Source organism: Rhamphochromis sp. 'chilingali', assembly GCF_963969265.1.
Source record: "Rhamphochromis sp. 'chilingali' genome assembly, chromosome: 21".
Lineage (NCBI taxonomy): Eukaryota > Metazoa > Chordata > Actinopteri > Cichliformes > Cichlidae > Rhamphochromis > Rhamphochromis sp. 'chilingali'.
In genome coordinates, this window is record NC_137949.1 from 25823478 (window position 1) to 25845720 (window position 22243).

The following is a 22243-nucleotide window of genomic DNA, read 5'->3' on the forward strand; positions in this document are numbered from 1 at the left end:
CTATATTTTACAATATGAATGTAAGTTGCACAGCATTGTTGCTGCATTACATTCTATATGACAAGCTGTATTTAAATGGCTTATTGCCTATCACACATAAACATGATCTATTTGAGTCACCCTAGCAGCGGTTACTTTCTGACAATTGCAATGAGCATGAATATTCCTTTATGTAATATCTTCACCCCAGCTGGCGGCGACACACGTCAATTCCCTGTTGGGGTACCCCCGTGTCCCCCCCGTGTCACCACATCCCTCAATTTCAGGGGTGCCCGTGCACATCCAAAGCCAAAATCCCACAGGAGATGACCTTGACATATAACCCATGACCTCTGCAACCCCCCACACTTCTAATCCAACCCTGTTTCTCTCCTGTGGTTGGCTGAGGTTGGCGGGCTCATTACCAGGTGTCGGTTATTACACCCTCACACATGCTGACGGCCTTAATTTATGGAGATTGAGGCACGTGTGTTCACAGCGTGGGGGTTGAGTTCTGCATGTCCATTTGAATATGTTAAAGTTTTCTAACATTTTCATACTTCAATATTTCGATGTATTTTTTTCAATTTACAAATTTGCAACCTTTCTTTCTGTGGGTTTTTGTGAACGTATTCATATTTCGTGGTAATAACCCAACACTGATGACAACTGGACTGAAAAAATATATTTAAAACAAACAGAGCTAGACATGAGATTTGGGGTTCCAAAGGTAAGTGTGGTTTCTTCTTTCAAAATTAAAGTCTAAACTAAAGTGTTTTTCAGAATAAAGAGTGATAGTGTCCTAAACATTTTAAGTTTTTTGACTGCCTGTCGTACATTTAATTTGACAGCACACAAAATGAGATCAAATTTATTAAAAGAAAAATAAGATGTGCAGCATTTGAAAAATCAATATTTAAAAAAACATATTCCCTCCAGGGAAGAGAAACTGCATGTACTTAATTCTGGACAGAAACTCAAAGAAGTTAGAGTGTTATTATTGTAACTGTTAATTTGGAGCAGTCAGGGTTTTTTTTTTTTATATTTCTGTTTACTTCATTTTTACATAATTATATAATATGTAAATTTGATCCCAGTAGGAGGTTTGGGTTTGCTGAAACTGCTGACCTGAACTCTGTCTAAAGTAGAGAGGGATATAACTCGAGGAATCCAACTTGTGCTCTCAGTATGGACTGACTGGAGTACAATGGTAGAGCTCGCTTCACTGTTGGAGCAGCTAAAAATAAACAGCTCAGGGTTAGAGTCACAGTGGTCTGACAACATGCCCAGAACTATGAAGTGATCATGTTAGAGAGCACTGCTCCTGTATGGAGAAATTAAAAACAGTAAGATGAGGCAGCTTTTCAAAAGAGGTAACTGCAGCTATCTACCTCATGCATTGTCACATAAACAGATGTAGTCGCGGTAACATCCCTGAGAGTCACAGCTCTGATTTAAAACTACCTCCTTTCAGTGTTGTGTCACTACCTCACAGCAAGCTTTGCAATGGCTTATTTTTTTCCTTTGAATGGTTATGTTATATATGCATACAGTACATCTGTCCGTATGTGTGCGAATGCGTTTGCACGTGCAGGAGAGAGTGTGTGTCCGCTGGGGATGCTCTCCTCATCCCATCTCCGTACTCTGCCTCTGTCTCCAGCGCATCAGGAGCGTCTTACATAAGAACAGGGCAAAAATAGCATCTGAGAGTGGAGAGGAGGAGAGAGCTCTGCTGGCACGCACAGTCGTAACAGGACCGCGGGGCACGGCACAACCCTGAGTACTATCACACACACACAAATGCACAGGGAAGACTGCAGTTATCAGTCATTATACATCTTTTTGTGTTTCCGTGCGTGCGTGTGTGTACTTTTCTGACAGAATAGTAGAAATGAGGACTCCGCGAACACCGAATAATTCCCGATGATCTTTCAGCATGGGCACAGGGCTGTGTTAAACCTCCTCCGTAACCAGAGTTGTGTATGCATCGCACTAAACGGAGGTAGAGAGTAAGGAATCAAGAGTTGAAAAATAAAAAAGAAACTACATTAGTTCATTAGTTTTCACTGTGCTGCAGTGTAATTGGTATGTGCTGCCAAGTGCAGTAGTTCTGAATTCACTTCACATGTTTTTCCCGCCGTGTTCAGAAGCATGCAGAAAGTCACCAATTATGCAGAAGCGTTTCTTTCTTTTTTTTTTTTTTCTTTTTTTTTTTTCTGGAAGTGACATCAGAAACAGCAGCATGTGACATCACGTGATGGCGGAGCTTCAGTTCATCCTTTGTCATCCTTTTTTTTTTTTTTTTTTTTTAATAGGACAGGGGGAAAGAATGAAAGAAAGAGGGGGAGAGGAAGAAAGAAAACCAAAGGGGAGAAGAGACGGTGAGAAGGGGGGGAAGAGAGAAAAAAACAAAAAAAAAAAAACAAAACAAAAAAAAAAAAAACTCCTGGGTCACCTGTATGGAGAGAAAGAAAAACAAAAAAAACAGGGGAGACAGCAAACAACAAAGAGCAACATAATAATAATAAAAAAAAAAAAGCACCATCACAATAAACTAGCTAGTCATAGATATCAATAGTTACTAAATAATAAACGATATTGTGCAGCACGCAAGATAGACAGCGCACAGTGTGCTTTGAGGCAGCAGCCAAGAAAGCTGTAGTCCGCATCTGTGAATACCCATGTGTACACCTGTGTGCATACCTGTGTGGATCAGCATGCTTGCATTCCAAAGGTTTCTCCATGTAATGATCTGCTAGAGAGTGTGGGGAGCCACAGCCCTGTCCTCTATGGTATCAAGCAGGTATGGAGGAGATCAAAACTCCAGACATCCAGAGGCACCCAGAACACAAGAGACCAAGGAAGACCCACAGAGGGGCAGCCGCGCCACTGTCCCAGTAAGAGCTAAGGAGAGTCCCAAATGAGAGCTCATTCAGCAGCCGCGGAGCAGAAGCCAGGGGGAGTTGCAGTGACGCGCCCGTGAGCTCCGCCGGCAGCCAGCTGTGCCTGAGTGACCGAGCCCCAGGCCGAGAGGCCGGGGGCACCCCACCTCCAAAGGAGGTGGGGTGCCCCCGCAGAAGCGTTTCTTAATTGCAGACACCTACAGAAGCTTGACTGCTGAAATGTTTGTTGTTCTTTCTTCTAATGATTTTTTTGTGCCTCATTTTCTTGTTTTACATCTATTTAAGTGTCAACTGCGCGTTTGAAATACAGGGATGGTAGAGCAGCCGATGAAGACCGAAGGGGAGGTGGGAACGGTACGTGAAGCGGTGGAGTGCTACCAGATGAAGGATCACGGATAAAAAAAATAAGCCCCCACTTCCGTAGGATGGCGGGAAAGTGGAGCATGTTTAAAGTGTGCCACTCGCTCTTCCCTGGCTTGTAATTTCTACCTTCATCACTTGTTCGTCTCCTCCCTCCTTACCAGTTTGTCACAACACCAGTCTTCATTTTAATCTGATTACTTTCTTACTATTTCATCTCTTTTCTTGGCCTGCAAATAATATTTTTTTTAATTCACAAGTCTGGCTACTCGCTGGTGCCAGAACATGCCCCTCTCTGCATCCTTTCAGCACAAAAAACATATACGTGCATATGGCAAAGAAAGCAAGGAAAGAAATCTGGAAACAAATTAGTAAGTGGGCAATGAGGCAAGAGCTAGAGAAAGAAAGTGAAAAAGCCCAGAGTGCTGAAGGAAGGAGGGAAAGTGAAGTTGGGAGTGGGAGAAATGGCGTGCTTTTATCCCCAACAGCCAGAAGGGACAAGCTGAGTGGAGCCTTTTTGTATGTGTGTGTGTGTGCAAGGACAAACATTGGAAGAAATTGTATAGAGTTGCAAGAAATCTCAGCAGGTTTAAACGCAACAAGACCCAGAAGAGTTTGCTTCTGCATACGCTGGTTTGTGTGCAAGCGTCTCTTGAAGAGAGTAGCTACTCCCTGTGAGACTTCCGCCCTCCCTCTTTTTCTCACTGTGGCTTCCATTTGTGTTAAAAGATACACTTTAAAGGTTCTCATTTGGTCAGGGAGGGGGGTTGGACGTATACATCAGTAACCCAGAGAGGCAGTGTTCATATCTATCCATTCACTTCCGTTTATCCTTTCCAGGGTCGAGGGAGGTGCTGGATTCTATCCCAGCTCTCATAGGGCAAGAGGCAGGGTACACCCTAACACATAGAGACACAGACAACCATTCGCACTCACATTGACACCTATGGGCAATTTAGATTAACTGCAGGTTTTTGGAGTGTGGGAGGAGTACCTGGGGAGAACCCACACAAACACAGGGAGAACATGCAAAGTCCACACAGAAAGACCCCTGCCTGATGGTGCCTGATGGTGGAATTGAACTCAGGACCTTCTTGCTGTGCGGCAACAGTGCTAACCACCGTGCCAACGTGCTGCCCTATAGATATATATCTATATATACATATATATGTGGATGAGTGTGTTTGTGTGTGTGTACATGTGTCACCTGTAGCCCCTCCTCTTCTGTCCACCCCCATTACCCTCTGCTTTCAGAGGCAAGGCTCTCATGCATAATGCAGAGTGAACAGGGAGGCTCTCATTAATAATTACTGCTGCCTTTGATGGATGGAGAAAATAACGAAGGGGGCTGTTAAAAATGGAGAGACTGAGAGAGACGATGGAGGCGGGAGGGGAGAATCAAGAGTTTTTGGGGTGTTTCCCCCCTCCTGTTTTTTTTTTTTTTTTTTTTTTTGCCATCATAGTTGAGGGCTGAATGCTTATGGGGATGGATTTGGAGTTAGTATAATCAAAGGCTAGGCTCATATTTTGGATGGTGTTAATATTTTGATTAGGGAGTGACTCCTTCTGATGGTGGATGGATCTCAGAACTTAATTGTGTTGGAAGCTGCAATTACCACTCCAGGGTGTTTGTCTCTTGGCTTTTCTTTGATATTCCATATCGTCTACCACTTCTTTGTGATGAGAAGCCTTTTTCATCTTTACTTTTTTATGTGAGATATTAAGCTTCCACTGTTTCTGTAAGGTGGAAAATTAATTATGTTCAGCTGTATAAGAAAAAAAAAAGCTTTAATCAAATTAAAGCGGAGTAAATTTCGAGATATTTGATGGTGTTCCCTGGCATAATTAATATATGTGTTGCTGCATACGACACCATGCACGTGCATATGCAAGCGGTGCTCTGTGTGTGGTCAGCATGCTCAGGACCACAGGTCAGCAGGATAGGTCAGAGGGAAGCGCCAAGCTGCAAAACCCCTTCGAGTTAACCAATCAGAGGAAAGACTCTGAGTGAGAAGCCAATGGAAGATTGAGTTGGTAGCCTTTGATAGAGGGGCAACCATTTACACTGAACAGCAGTGCTGGAGGGTGGGGGGTGCACAATGCAGGTTTACAGAAGATGGAGTTTGAGGGTATAGATGCAGTAAATGCTAAATTAAAGATATAAAAAGGTAAAATTAGAAAATATTACAAAATTGCAGAATATTTGTATTTGAGTTCCAAGCTGGTGGATCATAGAGAACATACACACACTGATTCCAAGCAACAGGGTGACATTTTGAAACTTAATTACTATTAGTTGGTTTTTACTGAAGGTCAGAGCAGTTATGTGTTCATTTTATTTCACTCACTATCCAAGTTACTCCAAGTATGCACTGTCGTAAAATTTACCTGTATATCACTTTTACTTAGGATTGCCGATTTCAAATGTATTTATTTTAGTGCTGTCAATAGATTAAAAAAAATTAACTAACTAATCTCACAATTTTCTGTTATTAATTGCGATTAATCTCAATTACTTTATTAATAGCCTGGCTCCAATTACATTTTTTTATTCTTTATATTTTAAGTAATTATCGTTGTTCACCGAAGTCCAGTGGTCTCCGGTGAGAGCGACATTCCTTACTTGCACAAGCTTGCTGGACTGCTGAGCCCTCTGGTCCCCATACAAAGTGTGCAGTCTCGACACAATGGTTCCTCTCGAGGGCAGATTGTAACACTCATCTCCTGATGCAGCACGAATGACTTCTCTCAGTCCATCATCTTCTACTATGCTAACTGGTCGGCAGTTTTTAGCTATCCAAACAACCAAGGAATTGGTTACCTTTTCTCTCACATTTTTTGTTATTCGTCCACAAGCACCATACTCCTGAAGCGTAGACTGGCGAGGTCCCGTAGAGGTGGATTCAGTTGGGTGTTTTGCTCTCAGGTGATACGCCAGTGATGAACTGCTTCTGTGGTACTTGAATTCAGCGTTGCAAATTGTGCATCTTACTCTCGTTTTGTCCAACAAGCCATCAGGCAACTTCTTAAAGAGAAACTTTCCACCCAAAAGTCCGCCCTCGTCCATGCTTGCGTGTGTTAGCTAGTGTTAGCTAGATAGTAGCATGGTGTCACTTCTTCTTCTTCTTCTAATCATTTCTGTCAGGCCAAACGCCAGCATAGCACACTGTTGCCCCCTCCTCCAGAGGTACTCATGAATTTAAAGGTCTTAGATTACAGGAAATTAATAAAAAAACAAAATCAGCATTAAATTTTTTTAATGCATTAAACATTTCGCGTTGATCTTAACAATTAACGCGATAATTTTGACAGCACTAATTTATTTGTATTGCATTTATGATATGTATGCCTTCTTTGTTTTTAGATCATGTTTTAAGTGTACGAGCATTTGATATTGTTCCAGAAATATTCAGTGAAGCAAATTCCTCAAGGCAGCAACATTAGTAACAGTGAGTTTATTCAACGTGTGTCGGAGAGCAGTCAATGCCTGCTTGTCTGCTCTGATTTGAATGAAGACCAGATGAATACTTATAGCCATTATGCCTGAACAGACTGTGTCACAGATAGGTTGTGACACTCTATGATGTAAGGTAGCATTTAATCTAAAGAGAACACGATATGCAGATCACTGTGTCAGGGAGATATCTTGTCCGTACAGTGAGTGGAAATTGTTATTCTGCCACAGTATAGATTGAACACCCACATCTGAGATGTAACAACAGACATCGCTTACAGTGTGTTGTTTTACCTTACACGTACAACAAACCTTACATTTAGTGACGTAAATATTTGAAGTATGACACGTTTTTTTGTCGTTTTGCCATTTTCATACATAGTTCCACATAATAGGCTGAAAAAGAAATTGGACAGTTGACTTACAAGAAGCTCTGTGACCAGGTGAGACCTGTACCTTTGTTTTTCCATGATAAATTAAGCGGATAATAGATCTGGAGTTGCTTTAAAATGTGGAATTTACATTTTCTATCTGTTTACTGGAGCTGTCAGCTCCAGGTCCAAAGAGCTATTGATGCAAGTGAAGAAGGCCATCATTAGGCTGAAAAGTTAAACCTATCGGGGAGATAGGAAATCTTTAGGAGAGGGGAAATTGAAAGTCTGATGCACTTTTAAAAAGAAGCGCTGCACTGACCAGCTCAGCAAACCAATCCCCCCCCCCCAAAAAAAAACAAACACCTAAAGACAACTGAAGCCACCATTATTCAAACTCACAAGGCTGTAACCATTATTTTTACGTTAACAATTGGTTTGAGGAACACTTGTAATGAGAGCAGTTTCATTCTTAGTGACGAACTAGCCCTTATCATCTCTTTACCATCTTTCAGCTCATTGTTTTGGTTTGAACAAACAACACAAATGTACAATATGGGAATTTTGTTATTGTTGATGTCTGTAACGTAACTTCAAAAGCAAGACCATTCTCACCTTTGTTGGTTGCTTTTACAACTTGTGATTTTAGGGGTAAATCAGATTTTGAAGGTGGTTTACTTTTTGCGAGAGTATATCACCATGGTAACTTGTGCTGCAGACCTAACCTCCTCTGGAACAGGTAATGTTCAACATTAGAGATCTGCAGCTATGAAATCACCACATAAAGATCAAGCAGATCTATGGAAAATAGCTTTACCATTGCATTCATGGATCCAGAGATAGAAGGAGGAGCTGAATTTTTTAAGAGCGTCCAAAGTCTTTGCTTTTCCCTCCTGAGCCTTAGTGATAAATATAGATTCTTAATGCACTTTTATTCCTTTATGCTTTTTCCCTGTTGGCTGTAAACTATTTTACAACAGTTGTTTTGTTCTATAAGCATTAATATACAAATTTAAAACAGGACAGCTATTTGTACTTGTGGATCTTACACTAAATTTTTGAATGTGAAAAAAAAATCCTAAAACTTACTTACTTACATTAAAAATGTTAAAGGAATTTAACAGAATATTGAAATCAAGTTTTCTCCCACGTCTTCCATTATAAAACTGTGATATCAATAATTCTCGTACCTCACACAGTCTGTATTTTTTCCGGCTTTTCTTCCCAGCTTCAAATAGGCTAGACTTTATTAATGTGGGAGGTGTTTTCCAGTCTTACTGACAAAAGTGCTTAAAGTGCTCACACATTCATACAGGGCTTTTAATACTAAACTACTGTTCAGCACTTTTCCTCTCACACACACACTCTCATACTAGCACACATTGTCTGTGGCAGTCGGTTTTATATGTGTTTATTCTCTAAATATTTTTCTAATATCATTGTATTATCTTTCTTTGTAAGATCAGTTGCTCTTCTGTCAGTAGACCTGCCCACATTTGCAATGCCTTTCATGTGAACACACTCGTAGCTAGATTTGGAAGTCCTGGGTTGACTTACTGAGTCGGATTGCCTTGCTTTGGTACAGGGCCCAGCACAGTTTCAAAATACAACACAAATGAGCAAAACTGTTGTTTCAAAATGTTGTGTGACTTTTTTCAAGAGTTGCTTCTTGCCAGATGTCTGAAGAGGCAGATGTTTGCCAAAATGTTCACGCCAGTTTGATCCCATGCTGCTGCTTTCTGGCCATGTAGGATATGGTGCCCCAGAAAAATCTGTGTTAAAACAAGAAAAAGAGAAAGGGACGGAGACACAAAAGCATATTACCTCTACATGACAAAGACACAGCAAAATGTTCTGAATATGGTGACAGAAACATGACAAGCTTTAAAATGTAAGAATGAACCATTTGTTTTGCTTGCCAATCGCTGACCAGTAGCCAAAAGTGCAGTAAAATGAGAGTGGCTGGAAGGAGGAGTAAACGTGTTGTCCACATGAACTAATCCACCATCAAAATCAGGCTGAAAGGCATATCTGACAGGCCTCTAAACAAGAACACATGTATCAGTGATTCAAGCCCATAACAAAACGCCAATGACTGAAAAAGACAAGGATTTAGAAAGATAGAAGAAGACAAGAATGACACACTTCAGTAAAGAAAGGAAACAAATGCAGAGTGGGAGATGTGTCCACGGATGTCTGAGCTGCTCAGGAGTTTAGCATTTGAAAAGCATAGAAAGGATGGCAGCTGTTTGGCCCCCTAATCAAGTTACAGTATACCTGGATATCCTCCCAAACACTCTGACGTAAAGCTGATGAAAATGTTTGACACTGTCACATAGATGACAAAGAAGAGGAAAATGTGTCCACCTTCATTTGCCCATACACCTACACGACTCAGGCCTTCCTAATGAAAGCCTGAATCTGCTGTGAACTTTGAATTCATTCGGCCTCATGAATTCAAGACGCAGGATGAGGACATAATTATGAAAGCCTTTTGCATGCAAATCACATTGTGTCTGCTCTGATTGTGGTGCTTCATGCATTTTTGTGGGGTGTCTTATTTTTCCTTTGTGTGTGTGTGTGTGTGTGTGTGTGTGTGTGTGTGTGTGTGTGTGTGTGTGTGTGTGTGTGTGTGTGTGTGTGTGTGTGTGTGTGTGTGTGTTTTATGCAGGTATGAAGCAGCACAATGACCAAGGTACTCAGTATCGTTCAGCCATTTACACATCCAACCCCACTCAGCAGGAGATTGCGCTGAAGAGTAAAGTGGCCTTCCAGCAGGTATGATACCCCCTCACACACATCAGGAGGTTTTATTATTATATTTACTCAAGTATGGGATTGCATATAACCAAACTATAAGCCAAGTAAAGCAGTAGCCACGGAGCGACTCTTGAAAAATGTGAAGAAAGTCTCACACACCTTTCCAGTTAAAAGACTAACGTAATGCATGTATATAAATATGACTGAGTCATCATATATAGGTTTTATCAGTATATAGGAACCTTTTTGAGTGTTGCAGCAGTCTAAGTGGTAGTTTGGAGCTTTCTTTATTATTTGAATGGCAATTAAAAATTAGTGTCTGGAGTAGCAACCTCTTATGCAGTTTAGTCAAGCAAAACCATCTTTTTAGGTGATATGCATCTAAACCGTCTTTCTTAAACCGAAAGAGAGGAAGGGGGTCAAAAGGCCATCTTAACTGATTTCTAAAGCTCTCCCTTTCAGTGGCGCACGCGTGCTTCTTTTGTTCGTTCTATTGTTCTGCCCATCAGCCTGCCGATCCGTCCGTTGTTCCCGGCATCACCCTCTTCGCTCCTCCAAATGGTATTCATGGATGAGCTGGCAGGGGGCAGAGGGGAGCAAATTATGATCGTTAGGGTTACTTGGGGCTCCCGGGGTCAGCAGCCAGGCGCTGCGGGCCTGTTTTGTTGCCGTGGCAACAACCTCCCAACCTTGGCCTTGGGCTTGGGTCAGAGGTTAGAGAGGAGTGGCAGCTGGGACCATAAAGGTGGGGGAGGAAGAACATGAAAAGTACGAGAGAGCCAGTTAGATCAGAGAGTCATCGCTGACAGGTTATCAACTGAAGATGACCCTGCCCTTTGGCTGTCAACTGACCACGACCTCATCACACCCACACGCACACAAGCACACATACCACCAAGATACACCCTTGAAGTATTTTTTAAAAAGCTAAAGAGCATGGGGCAAATGGATGAAGCCTGTAACAGTCAACAAAGAAACAGGGAGAGAAATGCACAGATGGCACACATGCATTACCATCTGCATAGTAAGAGACAGGAGGAAATTACATGTGTATATTTTGAGTTTAAAAGTTCATCTTTGAACTTAGAAACGGCATTCGACCAAACAATCTTACCTGTGATCTGTTTGGCAGCTCTTTGGAGTTCACCCGGTTCACTGTAGGGCCTCAAATGCAAGTGAAAGTGAAAACTTTTAGGAGACCCAGAATAATCAGTAGTTGCGAAGTGCTTACATTGAATTTTCTTGTTACCTGGGACCAATAGCAAGTAGTTTCAATGACCCATTTTCACCTGGAATTTGAGCGTGCGGCACCCTCAACCTCTGGATGCTTGCAGTTGCAAGGACTGCACAGTTCACCTGGTGGGAGACAGCCTGTCTCATTTCAACCTTAACTGGCAAGAGTCAGTCTCGAACAGATTGGAGAAAGGCCTGCAACTAATTGCTATTCAATTTATAAAGGCAGACAGATTGGCATGTGCTCCTTCAAATAATGAAACACACAAACCTGAGTGACTAAGGTTTGTGGCAGGCAATTAACTGTAAATTATGCTTTTTACACCAAAAGCATGTCTTATTTTGTGGCTGATATGTGTGTGTGATAATTGCCTCTAGGAGTGTTTATTTATTTGGAAAGACGGGGGAGATGTTATCAGAATGAGTGTGTAATTGGCATGACTGGATGGCTCAAAGCTGTGAGCACAGTGCTAAAACTTTGGCTCTGTCCTGTTGCTCTTTATTCAGTCCCCGCTCTGAGTGTTTAGAGACGAGCCACATATTCCTGCTCCACAGTAATACTGGGATTTTATTGAAGCAGAGCAGAACTGAACTGAACTTAATGGAGCGATGGAGGGAGGGGAGGAGGAGTATCCTTGTATGCAAGGCACATACAAGGATACATCTTGCTTTCCTTTTTACAGTGAGCAGAGCCGGTTCCAGTGTTTCAGACATTTCTACACAGACGTCAGGACATAATTCAATCATCTCTCCATGGCTTTTTTCCAGGGTTCTGTTGCCTTTATCCCATTTATCAATGCTCCCCGTCTAGCCCAAACTCAAATATATGTCAAAGGTAGCATCATGATGGTGTAAAATCTTTATAAAATCAAACAAAAACATCAAGAATGAGATTTCCATACCAGATTGGTTGGGGCCCCGAGTTAAAAATGACCTCCTCCGGTGCTGTTTGCCAACAAGGTGCTGGTGGAAACTGATCTATTGTTGGCTAAAGACAAAGAAAGCAGAGATATGGAAGTTGTGTTCGGACTCAGTGAGAGAGAAGGATGATCTGTACATGAGAGTAAGAAGCAGGTGAAAGAGAGGTGGAGGCATGCTCTGGAGACAAGAGGAGTGAAAGTCTGTAGAAACAAGGCACAATACATGCGTGTGAATGAGAGGGAGACAGGTATGACAGTGAAGCTGCAGGTAGTGAAGGTATATTAGTTTGAATACCTGGGATCAACCATCCAGAGCAACGGAAAGGGCACAAGAGAGGTGAAGAAGAGAATGCAGGCAGCGTGAAGTGGGAGGAGATGAGTGTCAGGGTAACTTGTCACAGAAGGACAGCAGCATGAGTGAAAGGAAAGGATGTATTGTTTGGAGATGGTGGAACTGAGAAAAAGACCAGAGGACGAGCTGAAGACAGCAGAGATTTTTTTGGGACTGACCAGACAAGATTAAAAATGAGTCCATCAGAGCTTAGCTGAGGTTGACCAGTTTGGAGAGAAAGTTAGAGAAGCAAGGCTGAGATTGTTTGGACATGTGCAGAGGAGGGATAGTGGATATATTGGGCATGTTAAATACGGAAGCTGCCAGAGAGGAGGAAAGGGATAGTGTGAGACGGAGGCAACCGCTAAAGGGAGAACCTGAAAGAAGAAAACCCAGACCAATGCACGCATTTGGTACAGTAACAATATCCTCATTAACACGTGGATCTTATATAGCGCTTGTCTACTGTAAGTACTCACAGTGCTTTACACAACATGGCTCAATCACCCATTCACGCTCCTTCATACAGGGACTCTTTTCTATACTAAACATCTGATATGGACGGCAACAAACATCCACAGATTTGTGATTTATCACAGTTAATCTCTGTTTTATTGCAAACACATTGCATGTAAGTGCCAACTTGACCCAATTCAAAGGAAAAATCAACAGCACGCCGACTGCCTCTTATTGCCGTTTTGTCCCTGTTTTATCGCCTTCTTGACACACCAAAGTTGCTTTGAAGATGGCAACTGACTGAGTAGTCTCAGATCTGGTCCCCGTCTTTGATGTGATCATTTCAAACATTGATGGTACACAGTCATAATAACTTCGGTCACATACGACTAAGACTTTAGATGAACGAAATCAGGCAGATATAAAAGGTTGCTTTGGCGTTTTTTTCTCCTTAAGTTCATTGTTAAATATCTCTTTTTTATTAGCGAGGATAGCAGCCATGCTAAATCTTTGCGTTATTGTCCAGCTGTTGTGTTTCCTTATCATTACTCAACACAAAACATTAGTTTTAAATGGTAACTTGCTACTTAAGAGGACATGTTATGTCTGTATATTTGAAACTTTTCACATGTCATTACATTATTCATTCATTCATTTGTTACCAACTATGAGCAGGGAAATTATATCATCTATTTATTGCCCCTCCACTTTGAAAAGGCATAACATTATGATCACGTGCCTAATATTGTGCTGTTGCCTAAACAGCCCTGACCTGTCGAAGCGTGGACTACATGAAGGTAGAAGGTGTGCTATTTTATCTTGCAGATCCTTTTAAGTCCTGTAAGATGCGAGATGTTGGGTTTGTTTGTCCAGCACATCCCACAAATGCTTGATCAGTTGAGATCTGGGGAATTTGGAAGTCAAGTCAACGCCTCAAACTTGTTGTTGTTCTCCTCAAACCATTCCTGAACCTATTTTTCTTTGTGGCAGGGTGCATTATCCTCTCCATTAAGGGTGTACATGGTGTACAACAGTGCTTAGATAGGTGGTACGTGTCAAAGTTTCCTAGAAGAACATTGCCCAAAGCATCACACTGCCTTCACCGGCTTGCCTTCTTCCCCTAGTGCATCCTGGTGTTTCCCAGATGAGTGACGCGCACTTACCCCATCATCTATGTGATACCCCAGACCAGGCTACCTTCTTCCATAGCTTCTATTGATCCATTGGTCTAGCCATCACAGTTTGGCCCCATTTGGCTCTGGTCCAACTCAAATCCTTATTTTTCCTGCTTCTAAAACAACGTTGAGGACAAAATGTTCACTTGCTCCCTAATGTATCCCACACAGTAACAGGCCCCATGACCACCTGTCAGTGGTCAAAATGTTATGCCTGATCGATGTATGATCCCCAGCAGGTCAGCAGATTAGGGTCATCTTTTCCAGGCAGCTCTAGACTAGAGAGGTTTTGTACATTGTACTCATTCAAAGAATATCAATATCACCCTTAAATATGTCATTGCATGATATGATATGTTATTGTAATATTATTAAATGATTTTCTATTATGAATTTGAGATTTTTTAAGACAAGATGAGATGTTTTTCTTTTTTTTAATAATTAAAATAGCCAGAAAAATGAAATGTAATTATTTACAAGTAGATGAATGTTAAACAAACAAACTGAGTTTGTATCACAGCACAGAAAAGGCTGTTATAGTGAGCATTATATCATCACCTGCCTGAGAAGGGCTGAGAATAAATAACCAGTCCATAGAAGACCCTTCAAAACACACACACTCACATTTGCAAACTTCTAGAATAGAAACAGTATTCACTCAATCTCCCCGACTCTCTGGAACGCTGCTGACTCCACCAATCTGTCAGCCACTTCAGTGGCATCCCAGTTCCATCTGAGGGCCACTGGGACCACTGGGATACGTGTCTTCCCAAAGCAGCTGACACACTCTGAACCAAAATGGCAGCTTCCTGCCCTGAAATGGTTGCCTCGCCACATTGATGCTGAGTCTCAAGAACGTCTGGCTTGAAAACAGCATCTCTACGGAGGAAGAGCTTGCTGTGTGTGTGTATGCGCTTGTGAGGTTGTATGTGAGTGTGTATTTTATCCTGAAAGCCCAATGCTGTCTGGGAGAGCATCAGGAGAAGTGAATGCATGTTCAAGAAGAGTGACAAGAGAGAGTGGGTGGAGGCGATCTAAGACAACCAGAGATAAGGCATCACAAAATCCCTATTCCACCCCACTGCCAGCACATGACTCACCCACACTCGCGTGTACATACAGACGCACACAGACATACATTTGGCACATACAGGCACAGCCCAATGAATAATTAACCCATACGAAGAGTCTCTTCTGCAGGGCTTTCAGTTTCTTAACTTCAGCATTGAGAGAGGGGGGGGGTGCATGGAGGCTTGGGAGAGTGAGGCAGAAAAGCTTGTTTAAGCGCGAGAGCAGAGAGGGAGGGGGGAGGGGGTGGGTGAGGGAGAGGAGGGGAGGGGAGGAGAAGGGGGTTCTCTATAATGAAATTTGAAATTTGCAGAACATCAAAGGCTTCTGTAGCCAAGCTGCTGTGGCAGCAGAGCAGAGAGGAGGAGTGCATCACTTTCTCTCCCTCTGTCTTCCCCCATCCCTCTTTTCCCCCCCATCTCTTTTTCTTTCTATCCCTCCCTCTCTGCTAAAATGTGTCTCCCTTGAGCTAGGGTGAGGGGCGTGGGGGTGAGTGGAGGGTGAGAGAGAGAAGGGATGGGAAGAGTTGATTAGGAGAGTCGGGGGGTGGGGGTGGCTTAGAGATGGGTTAGGGGAGAGAAAAATGGATGAACGGGGGGTTCTATATATATATACACGTGTGTGTGTGTGTGTGTGTGTGTGTGTGTGTGTGTGTGTGTGTGTGTGTGTGTGTGTGTGTGTGTGTGCATGTATGAACAATAGGTTTTATCAAGCCAGCTTGAATACTGTGTGCGTGTGTATGCGCACATGCATGTGTGCAGGGCCTTGGAGGGGTGAGTGTGCCCTCTGATAAAGCATCCTAACTTAATGAGCTTGAAATGGGTGGGGGGTGGAGGGTGTAGGGGTGGTGCGCAGGGGTTCGGATGATGGCTGGGAAAAAAAAAGGAGGAGATCATTTGAGGCTAGAAGTCTTGAGGAGAAGCCCGGGGGCTGTTAAAACAGGGCACAACATCAGCAGGTTTCAGAATCACGCTTCTCGTCGCACAAGCTCACGTTCCACATTTTGGAAAGTCGTCAGAAAGTGAGATTTACCCTTCCAGTGATTCCCCGGCTCTAGCGTTCTCAACCCAGTCTGTGCTGCACATTTTTTTTTAAAAATTGTTTAAATTTAGCCGCACGCCGAACTGATCAATATTAAAACAGCATTATCGGCTTAGATGAATTAATAAGTAGAAAAATTTTAGTGGAATATTGTTCGCAGGCAACTTCTTTTTTTTAAGTCGCCGCCTGCGAGTGAGATGTTGCCGATCGCCTTGCAGCTGCGATGTTCGAAGGCGATCGCTTTTCACGGGAACGTCGAGCTGATCTTCTGCATTTGGGGTCTTCTGATAGCGAGCTACTTGTTGTCTGCCCTGGGAAAAAGAAAAAAATGCAGGAGCGTGCACCACCTTGCTCCGAGACTGAAGAGCGTGCATCCTCTCTCTCCCGCTCGAAATGTAGGAGTGTTTTTTTCTGCTCACAAAATGTAGGAGCCCTCGCTTAAGAAGCCCAGCTAAAATGGATGCCTGACCCATGATGACAGAGGGAAAGAGAGATGAGCAGAGCAGGCAAAAAAAAAGAAAAAGAAAAATCACAGTTGCACACATACAGATGCAGCGATGTGCATGATGAGTTTTACACTCATTGCATTTCACAAAACCTCACATGAACAATACAATATCCTTTTTTTCTGTTATTGTGTATGACCACACTCTGGTCACTGATCTTCACTCCATTTCTTCAAAAGTCGCTCTTTTGCTCCATTTTTTTCTCTTTTTGTATTTCCCTTAGAGTCCTTCCATCACTCCCACTCTGCCTCTCTCCCCGAGGTCACTGAGGGCAAGCATGGTGCCGTGGACTGGAGCATGAATATCACGTCGGGCTTTTTTTTGTAGTATTTGCAGGCAGAGCCGCAGCCCGGCATTTCGCCACAGAGCAGGTTTGCCGTCCGTAGTACTCAGAGTGTATTTACATTTTTAAGATGTTGAAGAGCTTTTTGTGCTCCAGAGTTCATGTTTGCAGCTGCAGTCAGTGCCGTGCTGGCTTTTAGATCTGAGCGAAAGGAGATGGATAGCGGGTAGGAACGCGCAAATCTTATTTTGTCTTTGCGCAAACATGCGAACAACTGCTTTGCTCGAGTATTAACATTTTATGCTTCTTTATATTTCCACTTCTTTTGCCTTTTAGCTGTTACATTCAGTACATTTACACGATAAAACATTAATTCAGTATTATAGAATATATACTACCCAACGCTTCGTAAAAGAGTCAAAACTCGCCTAATTACGCAACTTTAAAGTCTGATTACACAGTAAGTCATCAACACAGACAGGCAAAGCACGATGAATAATTAACCCATACGAAGAGTGTTTTCTGCAGGGCTGCAATTTTGCTTAAGGTCTCAGTACTTTTTCATCCACAGTTAAACTATCAGATTTACATTGTAAATATACTGAAATTTATGGCAACACTGTACTTAATTATGATAATGGCAATAAAGCTAATTGGAATTAGCGACCAAGACGGAGGTGAGAGCTCAAAAGAAAAATGGAGAGACCCAAATAGCAGCAGTGACACACCGGTGAAAGTATAGCAGACTAAGTCATGATTACATAAATCACCGAATTGAGGTCATATCCCTCTTTCAAATGTCTTCACCATGAGTCACTGAGTGTCACAAACTCTATGTCAGTGCCTGACTCTTCCCCACCACTCTGCAGCCGTAGGCCTTCCGAGGGAAGACGACACAGAGAGACAAGGCAGTGGGGTAAGGAAGAGAGAGAGGGAGAGAGTACATTTTTCCTCCTCCACCTCAACCCTCTCTCGGGGTGTCACGTCCTATTTGTGTCCCGGGGCCGCCTCTCTAGCGATGGCGATGGTGCGAGGGGCTCTCTCGCTTGGATGGCGAACGGGGAGGACTTGGTAGCACGAAGCAAAGTCCTCTGTGCTCACATGGGAGAAAGAGCGAGAGAATCGGCAATGGAGGGAGATGCAGAGAGAGAGAGAGAAACAGACATGCACCCATTCAGCCATGTCTTTGACATGGGAGTCTTTCCGACAGGCGTGAAGAAAGGAAGGGCTGACTGGGCTGAGTGAGCTCAGCCCTGGACACACACACAAACATGTTTTTGTCACTTAAGAGGACATTGCATTGACTTGCGTTCATTAGCTTCAAATTTAATCCAGCGTTAACTGCGAGCCATGACTAGCCGCAATGCTAACTATGATCTTTGCTAAATAAAAACATATTAACCCTAAAAGGCTTCGCTTTTTGGGGATCAGGTCCCCATGATGTGGATTTGTGACAAGATATCTGACTCCACAAATTGACTAACAGCACACACACCTTTTGCATCAGCCGTCTCACACTCATATACATATTTGCACATGCAAACACGCTTCTGCCTGTCTCTCGGTAACCATCATTTGAACGTCATCAACTTTTTCCTATCTAGAATTTTCTCCCCCTCATCTTTACATCCTTTCCTACCCTCCATATTCTTCCTTCCATGCCTTTGCTGCTGCCGCCGCTGCTGCAGTGAGAGAGAGAGAAAGCAAAGCCACATAAGGTTATACACAGTGGCATGACGCCATGCATTTTGATTTATAGATCTAAAATGGCCGCCGTGTTGTGACTGCTGTACAAGGCTGGATGGAGAGCGAGGGAGTGGTGTGGGGGTGTCAGGGTGGAGGTGTATGTATACTCAGAATAGCAGACCTTTGCTTGGACGTGGCGCTCCCTTCACACGGAGCATCCTCTGCCCCGGAGGGTTCTCTGCTACTGTGGTTTGGTGGTGATGGCGGATTAATTAGGCCATGATGTACAAAGCTCTTTGCTTGTGCCGGCTGGCTAACCACAGTGCTGGTGGATACAAGCAGGAAAATTGGTTCTTCTTTAGCAGACTGCTCACAGTTTGCCTTTTTAAAAGGTAAATACGTCTGTGCTCCTGAGGCTCGGGCTCTGTGTTAAGGACTGCATTGTGTTGTAGTTTGGATTGTGGACACTGGGTCCTTCCTGCAGGAAGCCCTCACATTGTAGCGGCAACCACTGAGGAGTTAGAGGTCAGCTGCTGCCTCAGCCTCTCTGTGGGGTGCAGAGCTTTGATTTACTGACTCCACTGCATCACCTCCAGCAAACCCGAGCACACACGGTTAGTACCACACTGCCTCCATGTGGGCAACATCACACACTACCCTGCTGCTTTTCACTGACATTAGTCTCAGTTAGAAATGATATTTTTTCTGATATTGTCTCACTCTCTCATCACACAATTACTGATGACCAAAGGTATGAGGTTAGCTTGTTGAACTCTCACAGCTAAATAGCTCTAGGCAGTGAAAAACAGCATACCGCTGCTTCATTGTGAGTTTTTATTGTTTCTCTTTTCCAACAGACTCATCAGCTCAGTTATAATTAGTAATTTAATCAAAGAAATTGTAACAGTTTTGATGATGGACTGACTGATTTAACAAGCAAAATCTGGTCATGTGGGTTTTTTACTAAGTATAGTCACTGTCTACTTCATTGGCTGGAGCTATTCAAGTGTTTGTTACAGTTTTTCTCGATTGCTAAAACACATTTCTTGAAACTATGCCTCATATTCTCACAACAGTAAACACAAATCCATAACATCTCACTCAATTTCCCAAACATCCTATTTCCAGGTCAAAATGAAGCTCTACACTCAAAACTATTCACTCTTGCTGAAAAACCAAACTTTGCCCTCAGACATCAAACACAAGCCCTCAAAAACACACACACTACAACAGAGTTTTGCACACTGGTACAATTAATTCAAAACAATAGTTCCAAAACAATTAGGTTGCTTATGGTTCTCCCCTTCAAAAACCTTTTCACATGATAAACACAAAAGACGCAACCAATGTATGTACAGTGGCACATTTTTATTCATGTACTATACAGTACAACACACACCAAAAAACATTATTCCACCTCAGCATCTTGTCTTTGGTCTGGGTCAGGCCAGAGAATCTCATCCACATCACAGGCTATATTGGCCCTAGCCAGGCAGCGGGGGTAAAATCCTCTTGCATGCCTGATCCACCCCTGGCATGCATCTACTGATATGTCTAGGCAGGCTTCTTCCATGGCCTGAAGGAGGTGAACACGGACATAAGGTTCTCGGTCATACACTTTCCACCGCCATGCCGAAAATAACTCCTCTATCGGGTTTAGAAAGGGAGAGTATGCAGGCAGAAAGATATTAGAAAACCTTGGGTTATTGGTAAACCAGTCACGAACCAGAGCAGCGCGATGGAAGCTGACGTTATCCCACACAACAACGTAGTGAGGCTGCTCTGGCTGTGCTGGTTCCCTGTAGTCCAGCTGGAACATATGTTGTCTTAAACCATCAAGAAAAGCAAGGAGAAGCATAGTGTTATAGGGTCCTAGTACGGCATGGCGGTGGAGTACCCCTCGTTGGCTGATGGCTGTGCACATAGTGACATTCCCCCCACGCTGACCAGGGACATTTACAATAGCCCGATGGCCAATTATGTTCCTCCCCCTTTTCCTTCTTTTGGTCAGGTTAAAACCTGCCTCATCCACAAAGATTATTTCATGGGGAACAGGCCGTCCTTCAATCTCAAAGATTCTCTGCAAAACACATAACACAGTAGAGTCAATCGGTACCCTGAACCACAGTTCAAGAGTGCTGAAATGGCAGCATAAACTGCCATGCTGTGATGGTACACAATACTTTATACAATATCCAAACTCATACCTGAACATATTCCACACGTTGGTTTTTCACTCTGTCAGAGTTTCGTTCGAAAGGGACTCGGTATGCCTGTTTCATCCGGAATTGATTCTTTCGGAGGATGCGGTCAATTGTGGAGAGGCTGATGGCATTTATGCCTCGAAAAAGATGATCATCCTCAATCACTCTCCTTTGAATCTCTTGCAGGCGGATTACATTATTTGCAATTACCATGTTTACAAGTTCCCTCTCTTGCCCCTCCGACAAAAGCCTTAACCTGCCTCCACCAGGTGGTCGTCTCTGTGTCCTACAAAAATAGAAGCACTCATTACTGTAACTGTCACACATTCGAAGGTTCTGATTGGTGTGTGATAAATTTTGACTCCTAGTGTTTCCACCTGGTTAATTGTGTGCTAATTGAGCTCAAGCTATGCTGACTTAAGTTAACATTATTGAATGCTAGTGCTTTCTAAATGACTACATGGTGTAAGCACTGAAAAATGTAGGGATTTGTGTGTAGAGTTTTGCAGTAACAGTTCACCAAATTTGACTCATGTGTCAAAGCAGGGAATAGTGTTTATAGTTCAGGGAAATGGGTGAGCTTTTTGAAAAATAGCGTTACGGTTTTGAAATTTTAGTTTAAAAGCCTGGTTATAGTGTTTAAGCAATCGAGAAAAACTGTAATACAAATATCTAATCAGCCAATCACATGACAGCAACTGTATGTATTTAGGCATATAGACATGGTCAAGATGATGTGCTGAAGATAAAACTGAATATCAGAATGGGGAAGAAAAGTGGTTTAAGCTGCACAGCCGTCCCTTGGGTTTAGCAGCAGTTCTCTGAATGACAATGCCTTGTTGATGCCAGAGGTCAAAGGAGAATGGCCAGATTTCTTCGAGCTGACAGGAGGGCAACAGTAACACTATAACAACTTGACACAACCAAGGTATGCAGACCTTCTGTCAGCTTAGAACAGTAACGTGAGGCTACAGTTCACAAAATCTGACAACATAGAAAATTGGAAAATGCTGCCTGGTCTGATGAGTCTCGATTTCTGCTGAGACATCAAAATTTGCCATAAATTCCTGAAAACACAAATCCTTACCGCTGGTGGATGTTTAATGGTGTTTCGTGGCACACTTTAGGTCCCTTAGGACCATTTGTACATGGTTGCTAACCATGTACATCCGTTTATGACTGCAGTCAATATGGAGCAAAATCCCTGATTATGTTTCCATTGGCGTGAAGAATTAAGGAAAAAGGGATCCAGCCTAGTGCTGGCAATATGTACCCTATCCCTAACCCTAAAGTGACCGGCGAGTGTATAAAAATGTCAACTTACAGTTTTTTCTGATTGCTTAAGCACATTTTTTGTAACTATTGGCTAATTTTGCAAAACTCTTCACACAAATAAGAAAACCTGTCACCCAATAATCAAAACATTGTAGTTCTCTTGCAAAAGCAAACACAGCTAGATTAACTCTTCACACCTTCGTAAAAATGGTGTTTCCGTATCAAACAGTACACACAA

At 42.8% G+C, this 22243-nt stretch overlaps 1 protein-coding gene across 2 annotated transcripts in view; it reads left to right on the forward strand.

Moving 5' to 3' along the window:
• Positions 1–22243, forward strand: part of msrab (methionine sulfoxide reductase Ab) — a 44014-nt gene that overhangs the window by 16046 nt on the left and 5725 nt on the right. Inside the window, exons 5-6 of one of the 2 annotated variants that reach the window (XR_013970317.1) lie at positions 9739–9845; positions 16781–16928. Coding sequence is in view for 1 of the 2 variants with exons in the window: in XM_080871239.1 (XP_080727365.1) it covers positions 9739–9845 (107 nt within the window). In the remaining variant the exon portion in view is untranslated. The remainder of the gene's footprint in view (positions 1–9738; positions 9846–16780; positions 16929–22243) is intronic. The other variant, XM_080871239.1, reaches the window with a different exon arrangement.